The sequence below is a fragment of the Denticeps clupeoides genome, chromosome 13, assembly GCF_900700375.1.
Source record: "Denticeps clupeoides chromosome 13, fDenClu1.1, whole genome shotgun sequence".
NCBI lineage: Eukaryota > Metazoa > Chordata > Actinopteri > Clupeiformes > Denticipitidae > Denticeps > Denticeps clupeoides.
Window position 1 is genome coordinate 2,088,292 of NC_041719.1, and position 27,191 is coordinate 2,115,482.

At 48.7% G+C, this 27,191-nt stretch overlaps 1 protein-coding gene across 5 annotated transcripts; it reads left to right on the forward strand.

Moving 5' to 3' along the window:
- The first annotated feature begins 47 nt into the window (after positions 1-47).
- Positions 48-26,317, forward strand: tiam1b (TIAM Rac1 associated GEF 1b). 5 transcript variants are annotated; one of them, XM_029000050.1, is made up of 27 exons: positions 48-180; positions 8,752-8,824; positions 8,906-9,776; positions 11,480-11,969; positions 12,155-12,327; positions 12,396-12,620; positions 13,346-13,531; positions 13,781-13,927; positions 14,086-14,160; positions 14,797-14,967; positions 15,149-15,253; positions 15,940-16,021; positions 16,216-16,302; positions 17,914-18,126; positions 18,210-18,310; positions 21,667-21,840; positions 21,943-22,011; positions 22,099-22,224; positions 22,336-22,444; positions 22,538-22,717; positions 22,803-22,921; positions 23,121-23,229; positions 23,357-23,415; positions 23,489-23,594; positions 23,684-23,771; positions 24,779-24,951; positions 25,038-26,317. In XM_029000050.1, exons 3-27 carry the CDS (start codon positions 8,916-8,918, stop codon positions 25,562-25,564), a joined length of 4,755 nt encoding a protein of 1,584 aa, XP_028855883.1. In that variant the 5' UTR covers positions 48-180; positions 8,752-8,824; positions 8,906-8,915; the 3' UTR covers positions 25,565-26,317. The 5 variants fall into 5 exon arrangements, with proteins under 5 accessions (XP_028855883.1, XP_028855880.1, XP_028855881.1 ...); XM_029000047.1 differs by having other exon boundaries at positions 21,943-22,224; XM_029000048.1 differs by lacking the exon at positions 48-180 and adding an exon at positions 3,739-3,857 and having other exon boundaries at positions 21,943-22,224.
- The last annotated feature ends 874 nt before the right edge of the window (positions 26,318-27,191 follow it).

A 27,191-nucleotide genomic window follows, 5' to 3' on the forward strand; every position in this document is an offset into this window, starting at 1 on the left:
ATCGCATCGAAATTCGCGCCGCGCCGGCCGCGCGCTTTTCTCGCGAGATCTGGCAACACCGTATCGCGGCAACATGGTCGCGCGGCGGAGCGGCTAGGGTCGGACCCGCATCCCGAACGCCATCGGAACCGCAGGCGGCGACGGCGACCGCGCCCGCGGCAGCGACGTTCGGATTCGCAGGTACCTCCGCCTCCCGCGGCTCCTCTCCGTGTTCCTCTCCGGTTCCTCTCCGGTTCCTCGCGTGCGTCCGAATCCTCTCGTCCTGCGCGTCGCTCCCGGCCTCTTCACAGTCCCCACGTTTCATGCTTCGTATTCATCTGGTATAACGCGTGCTGCGCCGGGGCGTCTGGATGTTGCCTGGAATTCCTCAGGTCTGTGCTGCGTTGATGTTCGGGTTGGGCTGAAGGTCAGAGCAGCTTTATGAATGAAGTTACCAGGAGAAGGTCAGGATGGTGCCTCCATGTGACCATGCAGACCCGATGAGGTCAGAGTGCCAATGGGGTAACACTCCTCTGGACACCGGATATATCTTCGTGTGTGATGAATGCACCAGACTGACCCTGTGGTTCAGCAGTGCAGCATTTTTCATATTAGACAGATCTCCATTTTTTCTCACTTCTGATGGGGATGGCAGCCTGGAATATAGATGGTGGGCAGGTATGGACTTGGTGGCCTGGTATGAAGATGTTGGGCTGATATGGAGATGGCGGGCTGGTATGAAGATGTTGGACTGGTATGGAGATGGCAGCCTAGTATGAAGATGTTGGGCTGGTATGGAGATGGCGGGCTGGTTTGGAGATGGTGGCCTGGTATGAAGATGTTGGGCTGGTTTGGAGATGGTGGCCTGGTATGAAGATGTTGGGCTGGTATGGAGATGGCAAGCTGGTATGAAGATGTTGGGCTGGTATCAAGATGGCGAGGTGGTAAGAAGATGTTGGGCTGGTATGGAGATGGTGGCCTGGTATGAAGATATAGGACTGGTATGGAGATGGTGGCCTGGTATGAAGATGTTGGACCGGTATGGAGATGGTGGCCTGGTATGGAGACGGTGGCCTGGTATGAAGATGTTGGGCTGGTATGGAGATGTTGGGCTGGTATGGAGATGGTGGCCTGGTATGAAGATGTTGGGCTTGTATGGAGATGGCGAGGTGGTATGAAGATGTTGGGCTGGTATGGAGATGTTGGGCTGGTATGAAGACGTTGGACTGGAATGAAGATGGCGGACTGGTGGTACAGTGTGTGGCTTGTGATGATTGTTGTAAATGCACGGTTAACGTGGCAACTGTGAATTATTCATTTTATCCCACGTTCACATAAAGGCTCATTCAGCTCTGAAACACTGTTTTGTTTTGCTCGACTCTGGCATGTGAAGGACGCTCTCTCCTCCATCTTTTTCATAATAGGTGGAATATTTTCATAATAGGTGGAATTTGAGAGCATGGAGAGAATGTTCAGGAATTCCCACTCGGTTCAATAGGAAAATCATCACAATCTTCTTTACACTCACAGACCCACTTATTCTGAGTAGTGAACAATTAATCAATATGGCAGGCAATGGGGGTGTGGCTGAAGGAGAACTGGAGGAGTTCTCGTTTAAGTCGATTATGAAGACGAGTGAGACAAGTTTTTAATGTTTGGTCCTTTTCTGAAGGCTCACCTGTATTTGGGAAGAATGCTTTTTAATTATTAGTCATCTGCTCATTGTTGCATTATGAGCTTGTGTGTTGGCCATACAGACCCTGGCGATGAGTAAACTGGAACTGCCAGATGATCTTCTGAGAACAACAAGTTCCTTCTTCTGTCTCTGATGTGGAGGATGAACCGACTCCCCCCCCCACCCCCGTCTCCCCCCATACAAAGTGCACATTATGCAACAACATGAGGCTTTTCTCTGATGAATGATGATCTGTGTTTCTTTGACAGTGTGAGTTAAGTTTAATTCTCTGATGTAAAGGAGATGCTCCAGATGCTGGTTCGATTCATGATCCGCCGCAAAGCACCGTCCCCACACACTGCTCCCCGGGCGCCTGTCATGGCCGCCCACTGCTCACCAAGGGATTGATAAAGTATAAATAAATAAAAATATATAATAAGAAAAAAATATATAAAATGCATTTAGACCAGATTTCACAAAGAAAAGCTGTTCTTCTGAAACACCTGGAGAAGAGTTTGCCTTGTTTGTGCTGCTGTTCCTCTAAATGAGCCAAGCTATCATCAGTTCTCATCTTCTTTGACCTTTCAGCAGCATTTGACCATCCTAAGGAGTTTTGGAATTCGAGACTCAGCATGTGACCTACAAGATGTTGTGGAAAGGATACACATATGTTCCATGCAGACACTCTACTGGCTTCCCTCAGGGCTTGGTGCTCCTGCTCCCTTTCTCAGTGAGGTCAAATCCTCACATGGGTTCTCATACCACTGCTCTCAGCTTACCTTCTCCGCTCCTTTCTCTGACCGTAACGTTCCTGCCCAGACCTCCCCACATCAGGGCCTGACCTCCTTCAGTGACTGCATCTGAGCTTTCCTCCCATCCACTTATCGTTCCCAAGGACTCGGGTCCTTGTTCAGACCCCCGCAGGATGGACGGAGTGTCCGGACGTGGATGTTTGGCTGAATTATAGATGCTGCGGCTGGGAGCTGCTCCACTTTCAGCGAGTGCCGGTTCAGCTTTTTCTGTGGAAGCGCGAGGATTCCCTAAACTGGATCTAGCCTGGAAATGTACCACAACCATGACGGTCCCTAAAAGTGCTGAATGAGTGGGTTTCCTGGCATGAGAATATTTATAATACGGTATATGAGCATTATGGTGACCATTTTTTGGTTGCTATGTGTCATTAGTATTAATAATAACCTTCAAAGCCTCCACGTGTTCTCAGTCTGTTTTCTGACATGGAACCATCACCATTCAACACTAATGATCTCTGCTCAGGCCTTCAGCTTTCATCTCGCTTTACTCCTGATTATTACTATTATTCCACAAGAAAGGGCACAGGAGTGTTATTATTTTGTAATAACCGATAAATTAAACGAGCAGCGTCCACCCTGAGAACCGCACTCACTGAGGATAACCATCTCTAGCGATACACACAGGAAACAGAAAAGGTTCCGTGTTGTAGGTTCCGAGTTCAGTAGTGACTCAACTGGGATTCGAACCTGGAACTGGGTGGTGCCTTCTGGATCAGATGATGAGCTGGCAAATGCTGGGTTGAGAAGCCCCGCCCCTCAGTGACCCCAGTGTCAGTGCTGCTATGAGCACAGAGCTGCTTTGTGGATCACATGATCCCAGCGGTGGAGGGAATGCCCTCCATCCCCTGTCCTCTCTGTGAGGCCAGTACGTCATCGCCAGCACCATGACAACCGCACTGCAGACGCAGTGCCACCACCACCGCCAACTTCGCCAACACTGTCACCACGTCACCCTCTCTAAACCCACCACTGCTGCAGGGATGTTAGGTTTTATTTTCTTGTCTGTGTTTTAATTCACTCACTTTGTGTGTGTGTGTGTGTGTGTGAGTGGGGGTTGGACTCTTCCAGAAAGGTGTGTAATGTGGGCGTGGTTTACGAGGACCTGTTGGGTTTCCTTTTTTGTGCAAATGTTCCCACAAGGCACAGCGGGAGCAATTAAAGACTTGAGATCAGAGGAGGAAGGAGGAGGGGGAAGCTCCGCCCACCGTAGCTCAGCTCCACCCTCCTGCCTCTCCTCATGCTGGATTTGCTCAGCTGCAGAGTTCAGATGGACTGCGAGCAAGAGAGAGAGAGAGAGAGAGAGAGAGAGAGGCAGCTCCATGTTCCACCACTCCACATCATGAGGTGTAAGATCCTCTGGATTCTCTCCGCACCAACTGAACCTACTGCAGGTAAGAGGCGTGGCTACTTCCCCCCCGGTTGATTTGTTTTGTTTGTTCCAGTCTGGGAACTGGTGGTGTGTGAGATGGCGGCTCTGTCAGCATCAGCTGATTGAAGAAGATGAATTTTGGCTTCAGGGGGTTCAGAGGAGGCAGATAAAAGTAACACTGTAACACACACACACGTTCAAGGGCTTCTCCGTCTGTAGTCGTGCAGCAGTGCGGCGTGGTGTGTGTGTGTGTGTGTTTTATTGTAATGATGAATCTCCTGCAGCAGCTGCTTTTGTGAAGCTGTGAAAGAAAGATGATGAATTGCAAATCAGTGGTCAAAGTCACGGAGGATCCACGGGGTGTCCTGAGGGGCTGCAGAACATCTCAGTGGGGGGTGGTGGCCCATCCTGTCTGTGATCGGGGGAGGGGGCCGTCGGTGGGGGGGGGGGGGGGGGTGGAAGGTGTTATGAACAGAAGTTTAAATGGAGTTTACAGACCTCACGGTGGGCTGGAGGACGGTCCCATCAGGAGACCCCCACCCTGTTTTGGTGAGTGTCTCTGACCGCTGCAGGACATTTCACACTCGCTTCATGGACACAATGGCTGCCTGTGTTTTTGGGGCCACTTTCATAATCAGCGCCTAATTAAACTGACTGTGGAGACAACAGCATTAGCAGTTGTGTTGAAGTAGCTGATGTATGTAAATCTGTTTAAAACCTCTACAATTCAGCAGATTCCCTCTCTTCTTGCCGATCTTTTGTTCTCCTTGATAACTGTGTGCCCATTCCAGGCATATTTCCCCCTTGGTGGTTCTGATTGGTTCTGCAGTGGGCTTCCTGTGTTAACTAATTTGTGTAGATTTTCATTTTCGTGCCGTTGTTCTTGATCTTCTGGAGTTGGTTCTGTGAGTTCCAGATTAGAGCAGCTCAAGGCGACTTCTGGTTCGCTTTGTGCAGTTGTGTGTTGGGATCTGCAGTTGCCCCTGGGTGCAGCAGTAGGAGGGTGATGGTCTTTGGACCCCCTACAGAGGATCCAGTGTCTCCGGTGTTTATAGGAACAAAGAGAGAAGGACACGAACAAAGTGTGAAACCTGAGATGAGAAGCAACAGATGCATTACAGAACTGCAGGATTGTGTGTGTGTGTGTAGTGATAAGATGAGATTCTTCTGATTAGCACGTTGTGTTGCTGGTGTTGTCATGTCCTGCTTACTTCCATCATGCCTCTGGTGGTGTGTGATGTTTGACAGTGTTTTGTATAGGGATGCAGTGCTGGATCGTGGAGGTGGAACCTGTGATTTTGTGGTCATCTGGTTCATAGGTGAGTTAGCTACCCACTAGTCTACTAGTGTGAAGTGAAGTGATTGTCACATGTGATACACAGCAGCACAGCACAACCCCCCTGGCACTCTTGAATGCCCCCGACTCTGTGGAGCTGCTGGAACCTGCCTGCTCTTCCAATTAGATTGACTTTTTACTCCCTTCACCACAGACCAGAACATAAACAGAGAAACGTGATTACTGGTAATTTCAACACTTTTTTCATTCACGTTATAACATAAAATTAAAACATGACAGTGGTTATGGTTGAAGTAGAGAGGATGGCATTTATGACGTTCTAGAAAGTAGACCGTCCTGTAGACTGTGGAGTTCTACGTGTTAGAAAGTAGACCTTCCACGTTGGAAAGTAGACCTTCCTGTAAACTGTGGAGTTCTACGCTTTACAAAGTAGACCTTCCTGTAAACTGTTGAGTTCTACGCTTTACAAAGTAGACCTTCCGTGTTAGAAAGTAGACCTTCCACATTGGAAAGTAGACCTTCCTGTAAATTGTGGAGTTCTACATGCTAGAAAGTAGACCGTCCTGTAGACTGTGGAGTTCTACGCCTTAGAAAGTAGACCTTCCACGTTGGAAAGTAGACCTTCCTGTAAACTGTGGAGTTCTACGCATTGGAAAGTAGACCTTCCTGTAAACTGTGGAGTTCTACATGCTAGAAAGTAGACCGTCCTGTAGACTGTGGAGTTCTACGCCTTAGAAAGTAGACCTTCCACGTTGGAAAGTAGACCTTCCTATAAACTGTGGAGTTCTACGCTTTACAAAGTAGACCTTCCTGTAAACTGTTGAGTTCTACGCTTTACAAAGTAGACCTTCCGTGTTAGAAAGTAGACCTTCCGCGTTAGAAAGTAGACCTTCCTTTAAACTGTGGAGTTCTACGCGTTGGAAAGTAGACCTTCCTGTAAACTGTTGAGTTCTACGCGTTAGAAAGTAGACCTTCCTGTAAACTGTGGAGTTCTACGCGTTAGAAAGTAGACCTTCCACCTTGGAAAGTAGATCTTCCTGTAAACTGTGGAGTTCTACATGCCAGAAAGTAGACCGTCCTGTAACCTGTGGTGTTCTACGTGCTAGAAAGTAGACCGTCCTGTAACCTGTGGAGTTCTACACGTTAGAAAGTAGACCTTCCTGTAAACTGTGGAGTTCTATGTGCTAGAAAGTAGACCGTCCTGTAACCTGTGGTGTTCTACGTGCTAGAAAGTAGACCGTCCTGTAGACTGTGGAGTTCTACGTGCCAGAAAGTAGACCGTCCTGTAACCTGTGGAGTTCTACACGTTAGAAAGTAGACCTTCCTGTAAACTGTGGAGTTCTATGTGCTAGAAAGTAGACCGTCCTGTAAACTGTGGAGTTCTACGCGTTAGAAAGTAGACCTTCCTGTAAACTGTGGAGTTCTACGCATTGGAAAGTAGACCTTCCTGTAAACTGTGGAGTTCTACGTGCCAGAAAGTAGACCGTCCTGTAAACTGTGGAGTTCTACGCGTTAGAAAGTAGACCTTCCACCTTGGAAAGTAGACCTTCCTGTAACCTGTGGAGTTCTATGTGCTAGAAAGTAGACCGTTGCTTTTGAAAGTAGACCGTAGAGAAGAACTTTCAGGCCTTAGCGATGAACAGATTGTTAAAGTAGAGCCACGCCCCTCATGACATGCCTGGGGCAGAAACAGTTTGGTGATCCTCTGACTGAACTCTGAATGACTTCCCAGATGGGCCCGACACACATGCCTCCGCTGCTGTGATGGGAACCTCACTGTTCCACCACTGGTTCTGTTACCACGGTGCAGACATGCAGAGCGCCGCAATTTACCACTGATGGGAACTTACACACAGAAGCAGAGTGGGAATTTTCTGTCCTAACAGGGACCGACAGCCTGAGACAAATGGGATGTTAAAGTTCAGACTTCTGACATTTTAAATGCCTTCAAAGTCTTGGAACGTCTTTCCCGGGTTGTGTAAAGATCACCTGACAGTAGTGGCGAAATTCCTTCATCAATTCCAGCTAGAAATCAGTACACGTGTATTAGTAAACAATCAGAAACTTGTCTGAAACCATGACTGGGATTTATGCGGGTGCTTCTCAGTGTTTTATTTTCCTGTCCTGAAGCGTCTGACATTCCTGGTCCCTGTAGATGTTGTGAAGGGGAGGAGGTGGCAGTCGGACCCCGGAGTTCCTGCTGCTGCCTCCTGTCCTGACAGGTTGAGGTATTTACCTGTTTGGACTCTTTAATTAACAGAAGATGCTCCGCCCTGCACAGCACAGGCGACCAAATTCCTCTCGTGGCTTCGTAGTGAACGTTGCAGGAGAACCGCTGCAGGTGGATGTTTCCTCAGGACTTGTGTGTGATGTGAGTCTGATTCTGAATTCTGTTGTGGCCTGATTGTTCCTGGTAGAACGTGTAGATTTCCTGTCTTTCATTGAGAACCAGAGTGTTACAACAACAGAGTGTTTGTGTGTGTGTGTGTGTGTGTGTGTTGTATTGAAATGTGTGAGTTGCTCATGTCTCCGCTTTAGATGAAAAGTTCTCCTTAATGTTTTATTGCGGTGCTGAATCTTTTGTAAAAATTTGGCTTCATCTAAATGAAAAGTTGGTGTGGAGCCTTGTGTGTGTTGATGTGTGTGTGTGTGTGTGTGTGTACACTCATTGGCCGAGGAACGTTGTTGTGAGGACGTTTCTGGGTCAGACGCTGTAAACAACTCGTCTCTGTCCTCAACTTCAAAAGCGTCCATTCATCAGTGGCACTCAGCTGACCCGCCCCCTCATGACTGTTACTGTAACCTGCAGCAGAACACCAGGATTGTCGGGGTCACCGCGACAACGGTGATGTTGGGGACACTTAATGGAATTCTGTCGTCAGCAGTGTGTTAAACGTCCATGAAAGGTTGTTTTGTCTCAGGGTTGTGTGTGTGTGTGTGTGTGTGTGTGAGAGTTGAAGAGTGTCATATTCCATGTTGGTTGAAGGTACTCACAGGTAGTCGTGTGAACGGGTGGAGAACCGCTGGTTCCGACACTTACTTGACCCAGTGGGAACATCAGTGCAAAACTGAGCTGAAATTTGTATGTAACCACGCCTCCAGTCCCTCTCGTATCCCACAATCCTCTGCTCACGGGCCTCTGACCCCCTTTCTGCAGCAGGGTTGTTACACCGGGCGTCAGTAAATAGGATTATTCCAAAGACAGCGGCACTGGGGTGGATCTGTCCAGAATGATGAAGTATGTGTGGTGAGGTTCACTCTATTAATGTGTGTGTGTGTGTGTGGAGCACATCACACTCATCAGGAAGTAAACAAGTTGCCGTCATCATTTCTGTGTGTGTGGGAATGTGGAGAATTTTCCAACGGAACCTTTTACCTTTTGTGTGATGTGCAGCACTTGGGACGCTGCAGCCATTAAAAAGAATGACCGTGATATTGTTTTGAGCCTGGACCGTGGTACAAATCTTGCCTCAGGAGCTAGAAAAGGTCACCAGGAACTCGCGGGGTGGGGGGCGTGGCCACGTTGCGGTACCGTCACATGGTGCCTGCTGGCGTGTGGTCATATCTAAAGCAGATTTTACTGTTATCCCACGGAAGAATTCTCTCCGTCTGCTTCCAGATTCCGGCCGCCATGCTTGTTGAGTGGATCCCGCGCCGCTGGACAGGCCAGTGACCCTGTCGTTTCCGTGCAGGTTTGTGTCCCAGCTGCATGTTGCGTTGTCATTTCCCGTCATCATCTTAGATTTCATCAGACATCTGCATTGTGTTTGCAGACGTTGAACCATGGGTAACGTGGAGAGTCACAGCGGGGACCATGCCTTGTACCGGGACCGTCACGGCCACCTGTCCCGTAAACACATGTCCCGCTCGCTGCGCGTCTCCAGCAAGCACTCCCACCCGCTGCACCGCACGTCCACCGGCAAGATGGAGCACAGGAACTCGGAGACCAGCACGCGGTCCAGCAGCACTCCCAGCATCCCGCAGTCCCTCGCTGACCACGGCCTGGAGCCCTTCAACGACAGCGGCCTCCTGCCCGACTTCAGCAGCCCCATCTGGGTGGACCGAGTAGCCATGAACCTCCGACCTATGTCCTTTCACCATGACCTGGCCGAGGGACAGACGCCACACCCCACAGGCCGTCCCGCTGATGCAGCGGCAGGCAATGGTCCACCAGACTGCATCCTGAGGACCCGGGACGGCCCGCGGGAGTCCACAGCGGCAACTTTTAAGAAGCGCCGGTCCAAATCTGCGGACATGTGGCAGGAGGACAGTCTGGATCTGTCTCTGTCTGACCTGAGCCAGGCTCACCTTACAAGCACAGAGGAGATTGTGGACACGGCGGACGAGCGCGACTTCACCAGCGATGTCCCGCCCTCCGGGCCACTGGGGCTACAGTCACTGGACGACCTCTACGAGCAAAAGAGCCCGAAGGGTCGGCAGATGCACAAGCGCTTTAGCAAGTGGCACAAAGGTGGGAAGCTGAGTGGCGAGGGTGAAGACGACAAGATGCTGTCTCCAGCCGACGACGATGGGACTGCATTCGGCGCGTACACCCTGCCCTGCCGCCGCTCACACTGCTTGTCCGAGGGCCTGAACAGTCACCAGGCGCCCATGTCCGCCAGCCGACGGGCGCAGACCATTCAGGTAAGCCGTGCTTCTGCATCATCATCGTCTTTCATATCCACAGGGGTCCTCTGGATAAAGTCCCCATATAACCAAAACCCACACCAAACCTCATTATGTAAATCAGTTCCTGCATAAATCAAAACTCGAACAGTGCAGTCGTGCAGCTCCTCCTCATCACGTATTCATTCGGTGCGTGCATGAATATGGATGCACAATCGGAATTCTGTGTGTGTGTTGCTTTAGGATCACCCCGATTACAGTGCAGTGTGTTTTTAACACACCTGAAGTTGTCCTCTGTCTGAGACGCACACTGTTCTTTTGTAATGGTAATGAAGGGAGCTGAGGGGAACGTCTTCAGAGTGTGGAGATGTGTGTACGTTTGTGGAGACATGTGTATGAGTGTGTGCATGTTTCTTTGTGTTTAGAAGTTTGTGCAGATGTCGGTATGTGTCTGTAAGTTTGTGGAGACATGTATGTGTGTGCATGTGTGTGTAAATTTGTGGAGACTTGTGCATATATAACGATGTATATATATATATATATACATCGTGTGTATATATATAAGTGTGTGTAAGTTTGTGGAGACGTGTGTATGTGTGTCTATATATAAGTATGTGGAGACGTGTGTATGTGTGTGTAAGTTTGTGGACACACGTGTCTGTGTGTAAGTTTGTGGAGACGTGTGTATGTGTGTATATATAAGTGTGTAAGTTTGTGGAGACGTGTGTATGTGTGTATATATAAGTGTGTAAGTGTGTGGAGACGTGTGTATGTGTGTATATATAAGTGTGTAAGTGTGTGGAGACGTGTGTATGTGTGTATATATAAGTGTGTAAGTGTGTGGAGACGTGTGTATGTGTGTATATATAAGTGTGTAAGTGTGTGGAGACGTGTGTATGTGTGTGTAAGTGTGTGGAGACGTGTGTATGTGTGTATATATAAGTGTGTAAGTGTGTGGAGACGTGTGTATGTGTGTATATATAAGTGTGTAAGTGTGTGGAGACGTGTGTATGTGTGTATATATAAGTGTGTAAGTGTGTGGAGACGTGTGTATGTGTGTGTAAGTTTGTGGAGACGTGTGTATGTGTGTATAAATAAGTGTGTAAGTTTGTGGAGACGTGTGTATGTGTGTATATATAAGTGTGTAAGTGTGTGGAGACGTGTGTATGTGTGTGTAAGTGTGTGGAGACGTGTGTATGTGTGTGTAAGTTTGTGGAGACGTGTGTATGTGTGTATATATAAGTGTGTAAGTGTGTGGAGACGTGTGTATGTGTGTGTATATAAGTGTGTAAGTGTGTGGAGACGTGTGTATGTGTGTATATATAAGTGTGTAAGTGTGTGGAGACGTGTGTATGTGTATATATAAGTGTGTAAGTGTGTGGAGACGTGTGTATGTGTGTGTAAGTGTGTGGAGACGTGTGTATGTGTGTATATATAAGTGTGTAGGTGTGTGGAGACGTGTGTATGTGTGTGTAAGTGTGTGGAGACGTGTGTATGTGTGTGTAAGTGTGTGGAGACGTGTGTATGTGTTTGTCTGTGTTGTCTTGTGATTATGGAACTCCTCCCACACGTTCCAGTCTGAGAGAGAATTTGAAAGATGCTGTGGGTGCTCTGAGAAGGGAGAAGACCCTCTTTAACAGTCTCCATCCCTGACCTGGACTCTCCTGGCGTTTGTGGTGGATTTGATTGGACGGAGTGATGAAGTGTGCGCTGTTTTGCAGGATGTCACCGCTGGTGAATGCAGCGAGTACGAGGACAGCGGCATCGATGGGCTAATGGCCGATATGGAGCAGCAGCACCAGTCGCGCTGCTACAAGACCATGTCGGCCACCTTCTCCCTCTACTCCCCGGTGGGCGGAGGCGGCGTCGCCAGCAGCGACACGGCCAGCTCCAGCAGCGGCGGGGGCGGAGGGGGCAGCAGGGTTGGCGAAGGCGTGGTGCAAGGCATCTACGAGAACTTCAGGCAGCAGCTGGAGATGAACCGTTGCCAGGCTGACGGCCCCGAGGAGGCAAGCTCCGCCCTCAGTGACGAGCAGAGCAGCTGTACCGTGAGCTCCGCCTACCAAAGCGACCCTCTGCTCACGGTTGCACAGGGAACTGTGCGCAAAGCTGGACGTCTTGCTGTCAAGAACTTCCTGGTGCACAAAAAGAACAAGAAGGTTGAGTTGGCGACTCGCCGTAAATGGAAGAGCTACTGGGTCTCCCTGAAAGGTGGGGTTCCTCAATGGTTCAATAGAACCTCCCGTTACTGACAGCGGCGGATGTGCACTACTTACTAATGGCCACTGGGGGGCAGAGTTCCTTGATTAAAAGGCTCCGTTCCTCTGAGAACCAAGAGGAACGTTCCCCCGCTGGGTTGAAACGTGCTCACGTTCTCTCCCCGTCTCGTTTCCCAGGTTGCACGTTGTTCTTCTACGAAACTGACGGTCGCTCGGGGATCGATCAGAACAGCGTCCCCAAGCACGCGGTGTGGGCGGAGAACAGCATCGTTCAGGCCGTTCCTGAACACCCCAAGAAGGACTTTGTCTTCTGCCTCAGCAACTCTTTGGGCGACTCGTTTCTGTTCCAGGTGGGTGGAGGTCCATCACGCGGCTCATTAACCGTTGAAAACAGCGCTGACCTCTGACCTCTCTGCAGACGTGCAGCCAGACGGAGCTGGAGAACTGGATCACCGCCGTGCACTCGGCCTGCGCCGCTGCCATGGCCCGTCAGCATCACCGCGACGACACGGTGCGCCTGCTGCGGGCCGAGATCAAGAAGCTGGAGCAGAAGATCGACATGGACGAGAAGATGAAGAAGATGGGCGACATGCAACTGTCTGCCGTCACCGACACCAAGAAGAGGAAGACCATCTTAGACCAGGTGGGACACGTCTTTGTTCCCATGGTAACAGTGATTCTGACAGTTTACCCTGATTAGTCCAGCAATGAACACACACACATAAAGACAGACTCACACATTTAGACAAACACACATACACATTTACACAGACACACACAAACACACACATTTACACAGACAGAACACACATTTAGACAAACACACACAAACACACACATTTACACATACATACAGAGCACACACATTTACACAAACTCACACGTTTACCCAGACAGACACGCAAACACACATTTACACAAATACGCGCGCACACATAGACATTTTTGCACAGACAAACACACACATTTACACAGACACACATATTTACACAAACAGAAACCCACACAAAGACCAGTAGCTGGGGAAGCTTCTCATGTTACAGTAAATGGTTGTGGGCGTGGCCCTGTCTATCCAATCAGACGGATTTTCTGATCTGGTGCCGTCGCCATGGCGCTGCAGCAGCTTCTCCTGGCGTGTTGGCCAGCATCAGGTTCCGCATTGTTCCGCTCTGAATGAAGTGGGCCCTCGGTTCCTTGTCCTGCCTGCCAGTGGAATGCGCAGCATTGTTCTCCTGTCCTCTGTCCGTCACTTGGAAGGACAGTCTGGCCCTCGGAAAGTGGGGCGAGGTCGGGGTTGAGGAGGGGGTCGCCCCACTACCCTGAAACTTCCAGACGCTCAACATGCCATTTTCTCTTTTCTCCATCCAGATCTTCCTTTGGGAGCAGAACCTGGAACAGTTCCACATGGACCTGTTCCGGTTCCGCTGTTACCTTGCCAGTCTGCAGGGTGGAGAGCTGCCCAACCCCAAACGCCTGCTGGCCTTCGCCTCGCGGCCCACCAAACTGGCCATGGGACGCCTGGGGATCTTCTCGGTGTCTTCTTTCCATGCACTAGTACGTTTATCACTCCATGTATGATCCCAACCAGATACTAAGTATTTTCCCAGTTCACTTGTCCTCTTTTGGGGACCACAGGGGAGGGGTAAAAAGTTACCTTCATGTTAATTGCCATCGAGATGTGAGCGTACCCGTTCCAGTGGCTGACGGTCCTGTGTAATTTACCGTGTCGTTAAGTATGTTCAGGTACGTGGGTGTGTAGGTGTTCCTCTGTGACCTTTCACGGGCCGCTGTTTCGCCCCGCAGGTGGCGGCTCGGACCGAGAGTGGCGTGAGGCGGCGCACCCACGCCATGTCCCGCTCGTCCAGCAAACGCAAGAGCCGCTTCTCCTCCCTCTGGGGGCTGGACACCAGCTCCAAGAAGAAGAGCAAGAGCCGTCCCAGCATCAACCAGGTCAGCTGCTGATGGATGCAGGAGGCTCTCGTGGCCTTTCAGACAAACTCACCTGATTATTTGAGGCACTAAAATAAAAAGAAGGTCCTGTAAACACATGCATTATGGGTTGCCTGCTCTTTCACTCTGACCCTGGTCGCCCCTGTTCTCGCTGGCAGGTATTTGCAGATGGAGACGAGGCAGCGAAGAAGCCCCTGGACGGAGTCTTCACAAGCGCTGTCAGTGACACCATGGTAATCACAGCATCACTGCTCACAACGCAAAGTCTGCGTTGATCGTTTCATCCATAGAGCAGCAACACCTAAATCTCTTCAAACCCTCACAATCCCAACAGCGTCCACAGGTACCTGCTGCAGGTACTGGTCAGACCTTGCTGCAACTACTGGTTGCAGGTTCTGGTCAGATGTTGTAGCTGTGCACTGCCTTTGGTCTGGTTCCCTGAAGAAATCCTTGTTGCTCCACGGTGGAATGGTCTAGATGTAAATGTAATGTACAGTATGTGTAAGTGAGATGTTTAAGACTGATGCCAGTGCAGCTCCTTCACAACAGGCAGCTTCAGATTTGGAGATAAAAAGAATAAACAACATATTTCCTGAAACTCTGGGAAAAATGTCAAAATTTCACTTGACCTGCCCCACAGGGGATTTATTCATTGTGCTTCTGCAGGAGCATTGAAATGTATGTGTTCCTCTTTACCTCAGAGGTTGTGTCTCCAGACACTTTCTAATGGAACATGAAGATTTGAAGAGCTGTAGCTGGTATTTTATGTTACACATTTAGGTTGTCGTTCTTTGCTCAGCTGTAGTCAGGAGGGAAGCTTTTCTGCCATTTTGCATTGATCTGAGGCTCCATTTGTTCTTGCTGTGCAGAAGGATGGAGAGCCGCCAGTGAAGAGCCTTTCCAGGCATAGTACCGACCACGACATCTGGGCCTCCAACCACCTCATGCCTTCCTGGGTCTGCCTGCCAAACGACCAGCCGGTGTTAGCCATCATCCAGCCTGGCGAATCCGCACTCGATGCTCTCGAAACCATCTGCAAGGTAATACCTATCACCAGGAGCAATTCATCCTGATCATTTTCATGCTCACCGGCTCATCTTCTGTAGAATACACTACTGGAATAAATCCTGTTCAGTTCTGGATCTGACAGAAACTATTAGAAGTAATTTGATGGAAGACTATTAATAAATCCCCCTCCTCTGGCCTTTCTCACTAATAAAGTCTCACAAGCTGGATGCCACCAAGCATTACCTACGGCTGAAGTTCCTGATTGACGGCTTTGTTCAGTTCTACATCCCCAAGCCTGAGGAGGACGTGTACGACTTGGTGAGTGACGAACGTCACACAACTGGATTAAATTCAACAGATTTAAATTTCTGTTTGTTAAGATTCATACATCTCCACTCATCTCCACACTTCTACAAATGTTTACAACCATCTCCACTCATCTCCACACTTGCCACTCATTTACAGATGTCTACAAGCATCTCCACTCATCTCCACATTTTCCACTCATGTTCAGACATCTTCAAACATCTTCACTCATACCCGCAATTCTACAAATGTCTAAAAACATCTCCACTAATTTCCACACTTCTACAAATGCCTACAAACATCTCCACTCATCTCCGCTCTCTCCACTCATGTACAAACATCTACAAACATCTCCACTCATCTCCACACTCTCCACTCATGTACAAACATCTACAAACATCTTCACTCAAATCCGCAATTCTACAAATGTCTACAAACATCTCCATTCATGTACAAAGCTCTACAAACACCTTCACTCATACCCGCAATTCTACAAAAGTCTAAAAACTCCACTCATCTCTGCACTTCTACAAAATTCAATAAACATTTCTACTCATATCCACCCTTCTTCAAACGCCTACATAGTCATCTCCATATGTTGAGCTCTTGTAATCCATACCAGTAAACACCTTCTTATGGACCATCTATGGTGTTCCACACAGCCAAAAGCAACTCTGAATGATTGTGTTCATCCACAGCTCTACAAGGAGATTGAGGTCTGTTCCAAAATCCGCAAGATTGTCCAGTTTGAGCGCAGCGAGTCCTGCATGATTGGATACGGTAAGTTTTTCTCCAGGGTAAAATAAAACATTTAAAACTATAACTGCTGAAAATATGTACATATATATTATGACTGATTGATGACATGTATTTATGTTGGTCTTTTGTTCTCTTCTCTGATCTGTCCTCCCATCGTGCTCTTCCTCCTTCACTTCACCGCCTCTCTTCCTTTTCCATTCATCTCCATCCTGCAGGTTTCTCCATCTCAGTTGTGGAGGAGGACGGGATGCAGCAGCTCTTCATCACTGATGTTCGGGCTGGAGGCCTGGCGTTTGCCAAAGGTTTGTTTCCCTCCTTTAATGAGCTCCCTCTCTCTCAGCCAATGTGTCTGTGTCTCTCGCCCCTACTTTATTGTGTGTGTTTGTGCGCCCGATGTGTGTGTATGTGCTGCTCTCTGGATTCTGTCTTATGTAACAATGCCATTCTGCTCCTGTGGGTTTTTCTTGAGGCTGAAATTAGAAAGACGTTGTGGTGACTAACACTGAACTTTGGTGCTCTGTGTGTGTGTGTGTGTGTGTGTGTGAGTGTGGGGGGTCGTGGAGCTCTGCAGTCAAGTGTTTAGGACATTCAGGAAACTGAAAAAAGGGGATTGGGAAAAAAACATACATGTCTGGGAACACGAAACAGCAGCACAACTGACATGTTGTAGTAGTTGCCTGGTGGGTGAGACACTCACCTATGAACCAGATGACCACAAAGTCCCAGTTCAAACCCTACTTACTACCATCATGTCCCTGAGCAAGACACTTAACCCTGAGTGTCTCCGGGGGGGACTGTCCCTGTAACTACTGGATGTATGTAGCTCTGGATAAGGGAGTCTGGTAAATGTCAGAAATGTACAGTACAGGCCAATAATTTGTACACACCTTCTTATCCAACGTGTGTTCTTTATTTTCATGACCATTTACATTGGTAGATTCTCACTGAAGGCATCAAAACTATGAATGAACACATGTGGAGTTATGTACTTAACAAAAAGAGGAGACCTGGCCTCCACGGTCATCGGACCTGAACCCAATCCAGATGGTTTGGGGTGAGCTGGACCAACAAGTGCTAAACACCTCTGGGAACTCCTTCAAGACTGTTGGAGAAGCATTTCAGGTGACGACCTCTTGAAGCTCATCGAGAGAATGCCAAGAGTGTGCAAAGCAGGAATCAGAGCAAAGAAACTAGAATATAAAACATGTTTTCACTTATTTCACCTTTTGTTGTTAAGTACATAACTCCACATGTGTTCATTCATAGTTCTGATGCCTTCAGTGAGAATCTACCAACATAAATGGTCATGAAGATAAAGAAAACACGTTGAATGAGAAGGTGTGTCCAAACTTTCGGCCTGTAATGTAAATGTACAGCGTGACAGTAGAAGGTGTTTTTCTGCTGGGTGATGAGCAGTTGCAGGTGGTGGTGGTCAGGAGGCGGGGGGACGAGAACGGGACAGTATGGCACTATTCACCAAAAGTCTATAATGTGATGATTTATTGATGAGGTATAGTGATTGTAGATTAATATGATAATGTGGTAGTGTGATGATATATATGATTTTATGTTATTATGAAATGTAATCTTATGTTATTAATTAAGATAATGTGATTTGCCGGCATTCCGTAGGCGTCTTGTTTTGCTCTAATTGGGTGAGAATGGAGATTCTGATTCATGATGAGATTTTTTAAATCAGGTGGAAGAGACTAATGAATCGTCTGTTCCTTAAACTCTCATCAGGTTCTCGAGGCGAAGCGTTTCACTTTATGTGACCTTTACTTATACAGAAGTTGGCAGATGCTGACGCCACCATATCTCACTACTCATTAAATGTTTAAAAAGATCCGATTAGAGATGAATTGGTCCAGAGTCTGTGGGGGTGAATCTGGTTTTTCTGCTCACGGCTGCAGGCCTAAACGCTGGAGACGAGATCCTGCAGCTGAACGGGAAACCCTCCAGCAACCTGACCTTCTCCGACATGAAGGCGGCCTTCGCCCAGATCTTGCTCTCGCTGACCGTCAACACGCTGCCCACCGTGGAGCGGCGCCAGTTCTGCTACCAGCCCCCGCGGCGCTCCGACCTGACCGACGAGCAGTGCACCGACATCTTCTCCCAGAACCACGGTCTCCTCATTTTAACAGTGAGAATTTCATCCAGAGTTTGGACTGCTTCGTGTCACTGAATTGTGAGATGCTTTTCTCTACAGAGGAGATCCTGGACGACGGAGTCGGACTCATTCTGGAGACATCAGGAGACAGTCTGGAGGACGACTCTGAGATCTTCAGTGAAATGGACGACTGTGTGAAGGTGAGGGTTATAAATCTTCTCCCTGCTATGCTGCAGAATGCTGGATGAGTTCTCAGGCTTTCTCTGTTGGATCTGCTCCTGTTACATGCCACCATCTGCTCTGTGCTCATGTGTAATTGACCGAGAGGCGTGGGTCGTCTTCCTGTTTTTATAGAGGAGCATCACGCTGTCATGGTGACTCCTTACTATTCAGTTTAGGCGTATCGATATGTCGTCATTGATCATTTAATCAGTTGATCAATTGTAGATGTTCTCTGTGGTGAGGCTCCTGGAGGATGAATCTGTCTGATGCTGCAGGGTGTCAGGCTGGAGTTTGGGAGGAGAACGTTGAGGAGCTCCTGCTGAATCTTCAGTTTGTCCTGTAGATTCCCATAATGCCCTGCTTTGTATTCATGCCCGCCCATGTGTCTGATGAACGATGGTGTCAAGGGTGTTTCAGAGGGAAGTTTTCTGTGCAGATCAGCACTTCCTCCCTCCCTCCTTCTCCAGTTCCTGCATTGATATTCTACTGCAGAGCACCTGCCTGACTAATCCTGCTCTGCAGAATCCATCTTCTCCTCTCTCTCTCTCCCCCACTCTCTCGCTGTGTTTCCTGGTTCTGCCGTGTTCTCGGTGCCGCTTGACTCCTCGGCGTTCAGCCTGTAAACCAGAGGGACGGAGAAGGGAGGGTGGGAGAGAGGGATGGAGGGAGGAGAGAAGAAGGATCATGCTGCAGCAGATCAGAAGGAGCAGGAGTAGATTTGGTTGGAAGTGCTGGTGGGCGAGGAGGAGACGCTTCATCACGATCTTTTTTTTTTTTTGTGGAGATGAAGTGGAGCATCGTTCCTTTTGAGACTCAGACTGAAATATCAGAGGCTGTTGCTCCTGATTCATTTTTCCAGGTTCATCCATCTCCCTCTGTCAGCTCTTATGTTCTTCCTCTCCTCCTTCTTCTCATCTCGGTACCGGTTCTTACGCAGTCATGTCCGCACTGAAGCGCAGTCGACACTGCAAACGCTCCTCTGAATCCATCTACGACATTCTGCACCTGGTGAGAACCACTCCAGTACCTCCTCCACCTCTTTCTTCATCATCATTTCTGTATGTGGTTGTGCTGTCCAGGATTTATGTGACCTCTGAGTCAGAAGAGCTTCTCTGGTTATGGGGATCAGATTTATTACTGCGTGTGACAGTCTGGTGTGTTGTTGCAGTGTTCCTGGTATGGTCGGTGTGTTGTTGCGTTATATTGGTATAGTTTGGCGAGTGTAGTTTTTGTAGTTTGGGTGTGGTTTTGTAGTTTGGAGGGTGTAGCGTTGTGCATGGTGGGTGTGGTTTTGTAGTTTGGAGGGTGTAGCGTTGTGTATGGTGGGTGTGGTTTTGTATTTTTATGGGTGTAGCGTTGTGCAGGTTGGATGTAGTTTGGAGGGTGTAGCGTTGTGCAGGTTGGATGTAGTTTGGATGATGTAGCGTTGTGCATGTTGGATGTTGTTTGGAGGGTGTGGCGTTGTGTATGGTGGGTGTAGTTTTGTAGTTTGGAGGGTGTAGCATTGTGCAGGTTGGATATAGTTTGTATGGTGTAGTGTTGTGCATGCCGGGTGTAGTTTTGTAGTTTGGAGGGTGTAGCGTTGTGCAGGTTGGATGTAGTTTGGATGGTGTAGTGTTGTGCATGGCGGGTGTAATTTTGTAGTTTGGATGGTGTAGCGTTGTGCAGGTTGGAGGTAGTTTGGATGGTGTAGTGTTGTGCATGCCGGGTGTAGTTTTGTAGTTTGGAGGGTGTAGTGTTGTCCATGGCAGGTGTAGTTTTGTAGTTTGGATGGTGTAGCGTTGTGCAGGTTGGAGGTAGTTTGGATGGTGTAGTGTTGTGCATGCCGGGTGTAGTTTTGTAGTTTGGAGGGTGTAGTGTTGTGCATGCCGGGTGTAGTTTTGTAGTTTGGAGGGTGTAGTGTTGTCCATGGCAGGTGTAGTTTTGTAGTTTGGATGGTGTAGCGTTGTGCATGGCAGGTGTAGTTTTGTAGTTTGGAGGGTGTAGCGTTGTGCAGGTGGGATGTAGTTTGGATGGTGTAGCGTTGTGCATGGCGGGTGTAGTTTTGTAGTTTGGATCGTGTAGCGTTGTGCAGGTTGGAGGAAGTTTGGATGGTGTAGCGTTGTGCATGGCAGGTGTAGTTTTGTAGTTTGGAGGGTGTAACGTTGTGCATGGCGGGTGTAGTTTTGTAGTTTGGATGGTGTAGCGTTGTGCAGGTTGGAGGAAGTTTGGATGGTGTAGCGTTGTGCATGGCGGGTGTAGTTTTGTAGTTTGGAGGGTGTAGCGTTGTGCAGGTTGGATGTAGTTTGGATGGTGTAGCGTTGTGCAGGTTGGAGGAAGTTTGGATGGTGTAGCGTTGTGCATGGCGGGTGTAGTTTTGTAGTTTGGAGGGTGTAGCGTTGTGCAGGTGGGATGTAGTTTGGATGGTGTAGTGTTGTGCATGGCGGGTGTAGTTTTGTAGTTTGGAGGGTGTAGCGTTGTGCAGGTTGGATGAAGTTTGGATCGTGTAGCGTTGTGCAGGTTGGAGGAAGTTTGGATGGTGTAGCGTTGTGCATGGCGGGTGTAGTTTTGTAGTTTGGAGGGTGTAGTTTTTCTGTAATAAATGTGTGTGTGGCGATGTGCAGCAGCTCCGTGAGGAAGCTGGTGTATTTATAGAGCTCTGTGTAGGACGTGTTCCATTACCTTGATCCTATGATCTCTGGTTCTTTGTGAGGAGCACTTCACAAACTCTGCCTAAGGCTGCAGAACATGCGGTGGTGTAGAAGAGAAGAAGTTCCTCTTCTCACCTCACAGTCCAAGTCTAATGTGTTTCTCACGACGGAGTCGGGGGAGAGAACAGAGTAACGCCTCCAGAAGGAGCGTGGTTCTTTCCGAGGGGCAACCACAGATGTTCTTCCCATCCGCAGTGTTCAGTTGGAACATTTTCACAGTCCCTCTGACTGCGAGGAGATGCAGATCGTGGTTCAGCTGTTCAGTAGAAGAGCGCTGAATTTCAGCTTGCAAAATGCTATGAAGAGTCTCCTGACTTGCCTGATGGATTTTCTCTGCAGAACGTCCAAAACCACGTAGATGGTCAGTAAACGCTACAGGTACGGTCTCTGATGAACCTGTCCCCAGAGTCCACACGTGCAGAGCTGTTATGGCACCTGTTTCCAAGGCAACGTGGTTTTTTGGACAGGTGTTTGTGTTTTAGTTTGTGTAAAGTGAAGATCAATATGCCTCCCAGCTGAGAAGAACCGGGGGGGAGGAGGAGATGAAGGTCTGAAAATAGACGGCGCGGCGCAGCGCGGCGGCGCGCAGAGGAAGACGTTCGCCGCCCTGATTCGTCTCCGTCCTCTCCTCTCTCCTCCCGCAGAGCACGGAGCAGGTCGCCGCGTTCTGCCGCAGCCTGCACGACATGAACCCGGCGGACCCCGCCCCCGACCTGCCGCGGCCGCCGCCCACCGGCGCCGCCCGCCAGCTCTCCGACGCCGACAAGCTCCGCAAAGTCATCTGCGAGCTGGTGGAGACGGAGCGCACCTACGTCAAAGTGAGTATCCGCCCGTGCCACCGCCCGAGGGCACGGTGCCCAGAGCGGCTCTTCTCGAAATAAATCATCTCTACCTTCCTGCTCTCCATCCGCTCCTCACAGGACCTGAACTGCTTGATTGGGAGATACTTAACCCCTCTGCAGAAGGAGACCTTCCTCACACAGGATGAGGTAAGAACCCCATCGCGCCCCGGCATGGACTTGGACGTTCCCTCAGAACGATCAGAGGGAACGTTTCGTCCGGCTCTGCTCTTTCAGCTGGACGTGCTCTTCGGAAATCTGCTGGAGATGGTGGAGTTTCAGGTGGAATTTCTGAAGACCCTGGAGGACGGCACCAGGCTGGTTCCAGACCTGGAGAAACTGGAGAGGGTGGAAGAGTTTAAGGTATCTGTCGGACCTTTGCCGGAAATGGGAACGGGTGTTCGGCTTACTGTGTACCCTGCCGCAGATCATCAGTGCTTTTTTTTTTTTTTTTTTTTTAATGAAATTCTTCAGAAGATCCTCTTCTCTCTCGGAGGATCTTTCCTCTACTATGCTGACCGCTTCAAGATCTACAGCGCGTTCTGTGCCAGCCACACCAAGGTCCCCAAGGTCCTTGTTAAAGGTGAATAACACCTGATCAGCTCCACCCTGTCTGAATCAGCTACTTCTGTAAATGATGAAGATGACGTTCAGGATGCTCTTCATGCTCTTACAGCTAAGACCGACCCAGAGTTTAAGGCGTTTCTGGACGAGAGGAACCCGAAGCAGCAGCACTCATCCACGCTGGAGTCCTACCTGATCAAACCCATCCAGAGAGTCCTTAAGTACCCGCTGCTCCTGAGGGAGCTGTACTGTCTAACCGACCCCGACAGTGAGGAGCACTACCACCTGGACGGTGAGTACACACACACACACACACACACACACATCTGTCTTCTCTGTGCTTTATGGTGTCATCGCCCCTCCCCTCTGCTCCTCAGTGGCGATGAAGGCTATGAACAAGGTCGCCAGTCACATTAACGAAATGCAGAAGATCCACGAGGAGTTTGGCACCGTCTTCGACCACCTGATCGCGGAGCAGAGCGGGGACAAGAAAGACGTACGCCGCCGTTCCTTTTTTCTCTTCTGGTGACTCACGCTGCTGTATTTTTAGTTTCTCCGCCCACTTCCCAACCAGAGGCTTTAATAACGCCGGAGTCTCCATACGGCCCCGTGGATGCGCTGGATTCATCCGTTCCTTGTACAGTGGAGTTTAAACGAGGTCCCCTGCCACCATGTAAATGCTCTCTGTGCTGCAGGTTGCAGACCTGTCCATGGGGGACCTGCTGCTGCACACAAGTGTGACATGGATCAACCCACCAGCCTTCCTGGGGAAGTGGAAAAAGGAGCCACAACTGGTCACATTCGGTACGTCCCAGCTTCTGAATGTGGCTGCATCCAGATGTCACCGTATGAACCCTTAAGATGATGAAGATCAGATGAACCACAGCTAAAAGCTATGGACCAGGCTGACTTCTTTCTGTTTCTCTTTCAGTGTTTAAAATGGCTGTGGTTTTCATCTGTAAGGATGGTTCCAAGCAGAAGAAGAAACTGGTGAGTGTCCATCTTCTGTCCCTTAACACGGCTCTTTAATGATCCAGTACTCATACGGGCTGTCCTCTCTCAGGGTTCTTCACACCGGGGTTCTGTTTCCAGCGATGACAAAGACCCATTCCGATTTCGTCACATGATTCCAACAGATGCCCTACAAGTCCGAGCCCTTGGCACAGCGGGTACCACCAGTCCCTCAATTCTATAACGGATTCAGGTAACAACAGTTACATGGAGTGTGTAGTGATCACCATGTTGTTCTCCGTGACAGATGGGGAGGGAACCTCCATGTGTGAGATGGTCCACGTCAAGTCCGAATCTGAAGGAAGACCTGAGAGAACATTCCACCTCTGCTGCAGGTGAGAAGCAATGACTCTAAAAAGAGCCAGCACCCCTGCCCACTCCAGTAGTTGTAGTTCAGTAATAGTACAGCAAGAGTACAGTAGAAGTACAGTAATAATCACAGTAAGAGTACAGTAGTTTTAAAACAGTAAGAGTACAGTGGTACTACAGTAAGAGTACAGTACTTTTCGTGTCATGAGTACAGTAATAGAGTAAGAGTACAGTAGTTTTAGTATAGTATAGTGGCTATAGTATAGTGGCTATTCGAGCTCTCAACAACCACAACACTTCATAGGACAGAACACTAATACACTAATACAGCACTTTCACTTTCAATCACTTCTGGACTCAACCCCCCCCCCCCCCCAGAATCCTTGCACAATTTTTTACTTTTTCTTTCACTTTACTCATCTGACCTCCTTCACCCTACCTGTTACACACATTTTATGTTAAAGACATAAAAGTGTAATATTTGGTTATGTTTGCATTATTTATAGATTGGTTCACTGTATACTTGCAATATTTGCAATACTTTTGTCTATAGAAGTCGCTAAAGCATCTCACTGCATATCATACCGTGTATGACTGTGTATGTCAACTAAAATTTGAATTTGATAGTATGAGTACAGTACTAGTAGTAGTAGTACAATAGAGATCACAGTAGTTTTATATATAGTAAGATTACAAAAGTAAAACAGTTAGAGTACAGTAGTTGTAGTACTGTGCGAGTACAGCAGTGGGGTAAGAGTACAGTAGTTTTAGCATTGAATGTCTACAGTAGTAGTACTAGGGTAGGCTTTTGTACATTAAGAGTACAGTAGTACTAGAGTAAGTGTACAGTAGATTAACACCATTTACAGAATAACAGGGTGTTCTGCAACACCTTGTGAGATGAGCTCCAGCAATTTGAAATATTTGAAATCACAAGATCAGTGGCAATTTCTAATCATCTTTGTTGATCAGGAATCTTTCCTTTCACGTGATTGGACAGTGCGGCTGATTCTCTCGCTCCTGCTCCTTTCAGCTCAGTGGAAAGTAAGAAGGACTTCCTGAAGACGGTGCAGTCCATCCTGAGAGACAAGCAGCGGCGGCAGCTGCTGAAGACAGAGAGTCTCCCGCTCAGCCAGCAGTACGTGCCCTTCGGCGGGAAGCGCCTCTGTGCCCTGAAAGGTGCCCGGCCCACCATGAACAGAGCAGGTGGGGGCGTCCACAGACCTGGTCCATTCTGTAAATACCTGCTGAAGGTCCTGACATGACCGTTCTTCTGCACTCTCCTTCTTTAGTGTCTGCCCCCACACGCACGCTCGGCAGGAGGAAGTTGGTGCGGAACCGCTTCACCATCGACACGGACATTGTGTTCGACGGAGAATCCAGTGGCGACCATGACCCCCCGTCCCCCGACTCCCACGAGGCCCTGCAGCAGAGGGCCACCCTCTCCACCGACAGCGGGGACACAGATCGCTGGGTGGAAGAGCAGTTTGATCTGGACCAGTACGACGATCCAGATGGATCCGTCAAAGAGACAGACATCCTGAGCGATGAGGAAGATGACCCCGCCCTCCAGGGCCCTGTCGCTGCCCTGTCCCTGGAGAGCGAGGCCCCGAACGAAGAAGAAGCTCCGCTGGAGGAAGAGCAACATCCAGAAACCCCACAAGATGCCCCAAGCCCCCGACCCCCTGTTAAACTGTCCCACTTGGGCAAGCAGTGTGCCCTGTCAGTGCCCAGTGTGGAGGAGTCGGCTCCGCCCACCATCGCCGATGTGGTCTGGGTCCGGCGAGAATCTGACTCCCACCAGCAGACGGAGAGTTAGGGCATCAACTCATGGATATTAATCGATATATATCCACACATACTAAACCCCACCCAGTTACTCCGCCCCTCACTACACCCACGCCGCCGCCACCACCACCACCACGCAACGAGCAAATCAGAGGGCAGGAGGCAGGGGGAGGGACTCAAGTGTACAATCATTAAATATAATCAGCTGATTAGAAATGCAGCGGCGGTTGCTGATCAGAAGCTGCCAGTTGTTGCCAAAAAGTGGATTTGAACGTGGAATGAAAGGGCTGAGAATCTGTAATATCTGTAATATTCAGCGTTTTTGGTTGTATATAATTTTGCCTGATTTGTTATTCATATTGTGTTTAAAATGGTGAGATTTTTGTTATTACCCCTTTTGTTCCAGACTTTTTTTTTTTTCTAACTTAACAAATCCTGTGTTACTTGAATATTTTTGTCGGACAGTTTTTTTTTTGTGCTCCGTGCTTTGTGTCTCTGTAATAGAGGATTTGCACATTCAAGTCGTTTGCTAGCAGAGAAATCTGTAACCTACATTGTACCAGCCAAATTGTGTGTGTGTGTGTGTGTGTGATTCCTCTCGAGTGCAAGAATTTGTTGCTGCTGAAAACCCATCATCATGAATTTGACTTCTTTGAAAAGAAAAGATAAGGAACCATGAATAAGATGATGAAAAGACCTGCTGTTTGGCCGAAGCCACATTTTTAAACTTTGTAAATAGAATTGTGTATTGATATTATATTAAAATAAACTTGTTTCTTACATACGTTATTGCCGCAGCGCTGTATTAATCTGAGAATACAGCGGATGGAGCTGAGCTACGTTTGAACTACAGTCTCAGAAGCTCTACACATCTTTGAAGGTGTCTCTAATAAAGTGGCCAGTCAGCTTATTAATCTGTAGCTTTCCGGAAGAAGAGAATTTAATAGACCATTTCATAACCAGAGTGAGATCCACAGAAAGACATGCAGGAGTGTGTGTGTGTGTGTGTGTGTGTGTGTGTATGACTCACATCCTGTTAGAACCTGTACAGACTCAGAACAGCCCAGATCTAGAACCAGGAGAGTCAACTTCCTTCCACTTGGTGGCGCACTGGGTGACGTGTGGTGTCCTGGTGAGCAGCAAACACCACAGCTTCACAAGAACACACTGTCTTGGTTGGCCCTGTGGAGGTTTCTATGACGATGAATAACCAGGGTTTCATCCACGCCGACCTCCTGGTGGAACAATGAACTGTGGGCATGTGTTGGTTACAGAACGGGAGCTGCTTATGCAACCCACTTCAGGAAATAATTCACCGCCCCATGACCGAGCCTCCCACAGAGAAAATGTCCAGTGGGTGCAGATGAGGGTCCTTTTACCTTCACAACATGTCGAAATCATGTACTGGTTACCTGCTGGTTTCAGCACCTTCTGAACGGGTGTGTGCAGTTTCACGGTTCCTCACTGTCGCGTTCAGGATGTTTAAGGCGGCCTATGAATCACGAATCGATGACGCTGCCCCATATTTTATTGTTCTGCTCTGCTTGGCAGGAAGTATGAAATGCTGGACAAGATGTTCGACAGGAGGAACTTTTCTCAGATCTCAGCTATTGAGCCGAGTTAATGGCTGGCTGCTACTGTTCTTCTCGCAGAACCAG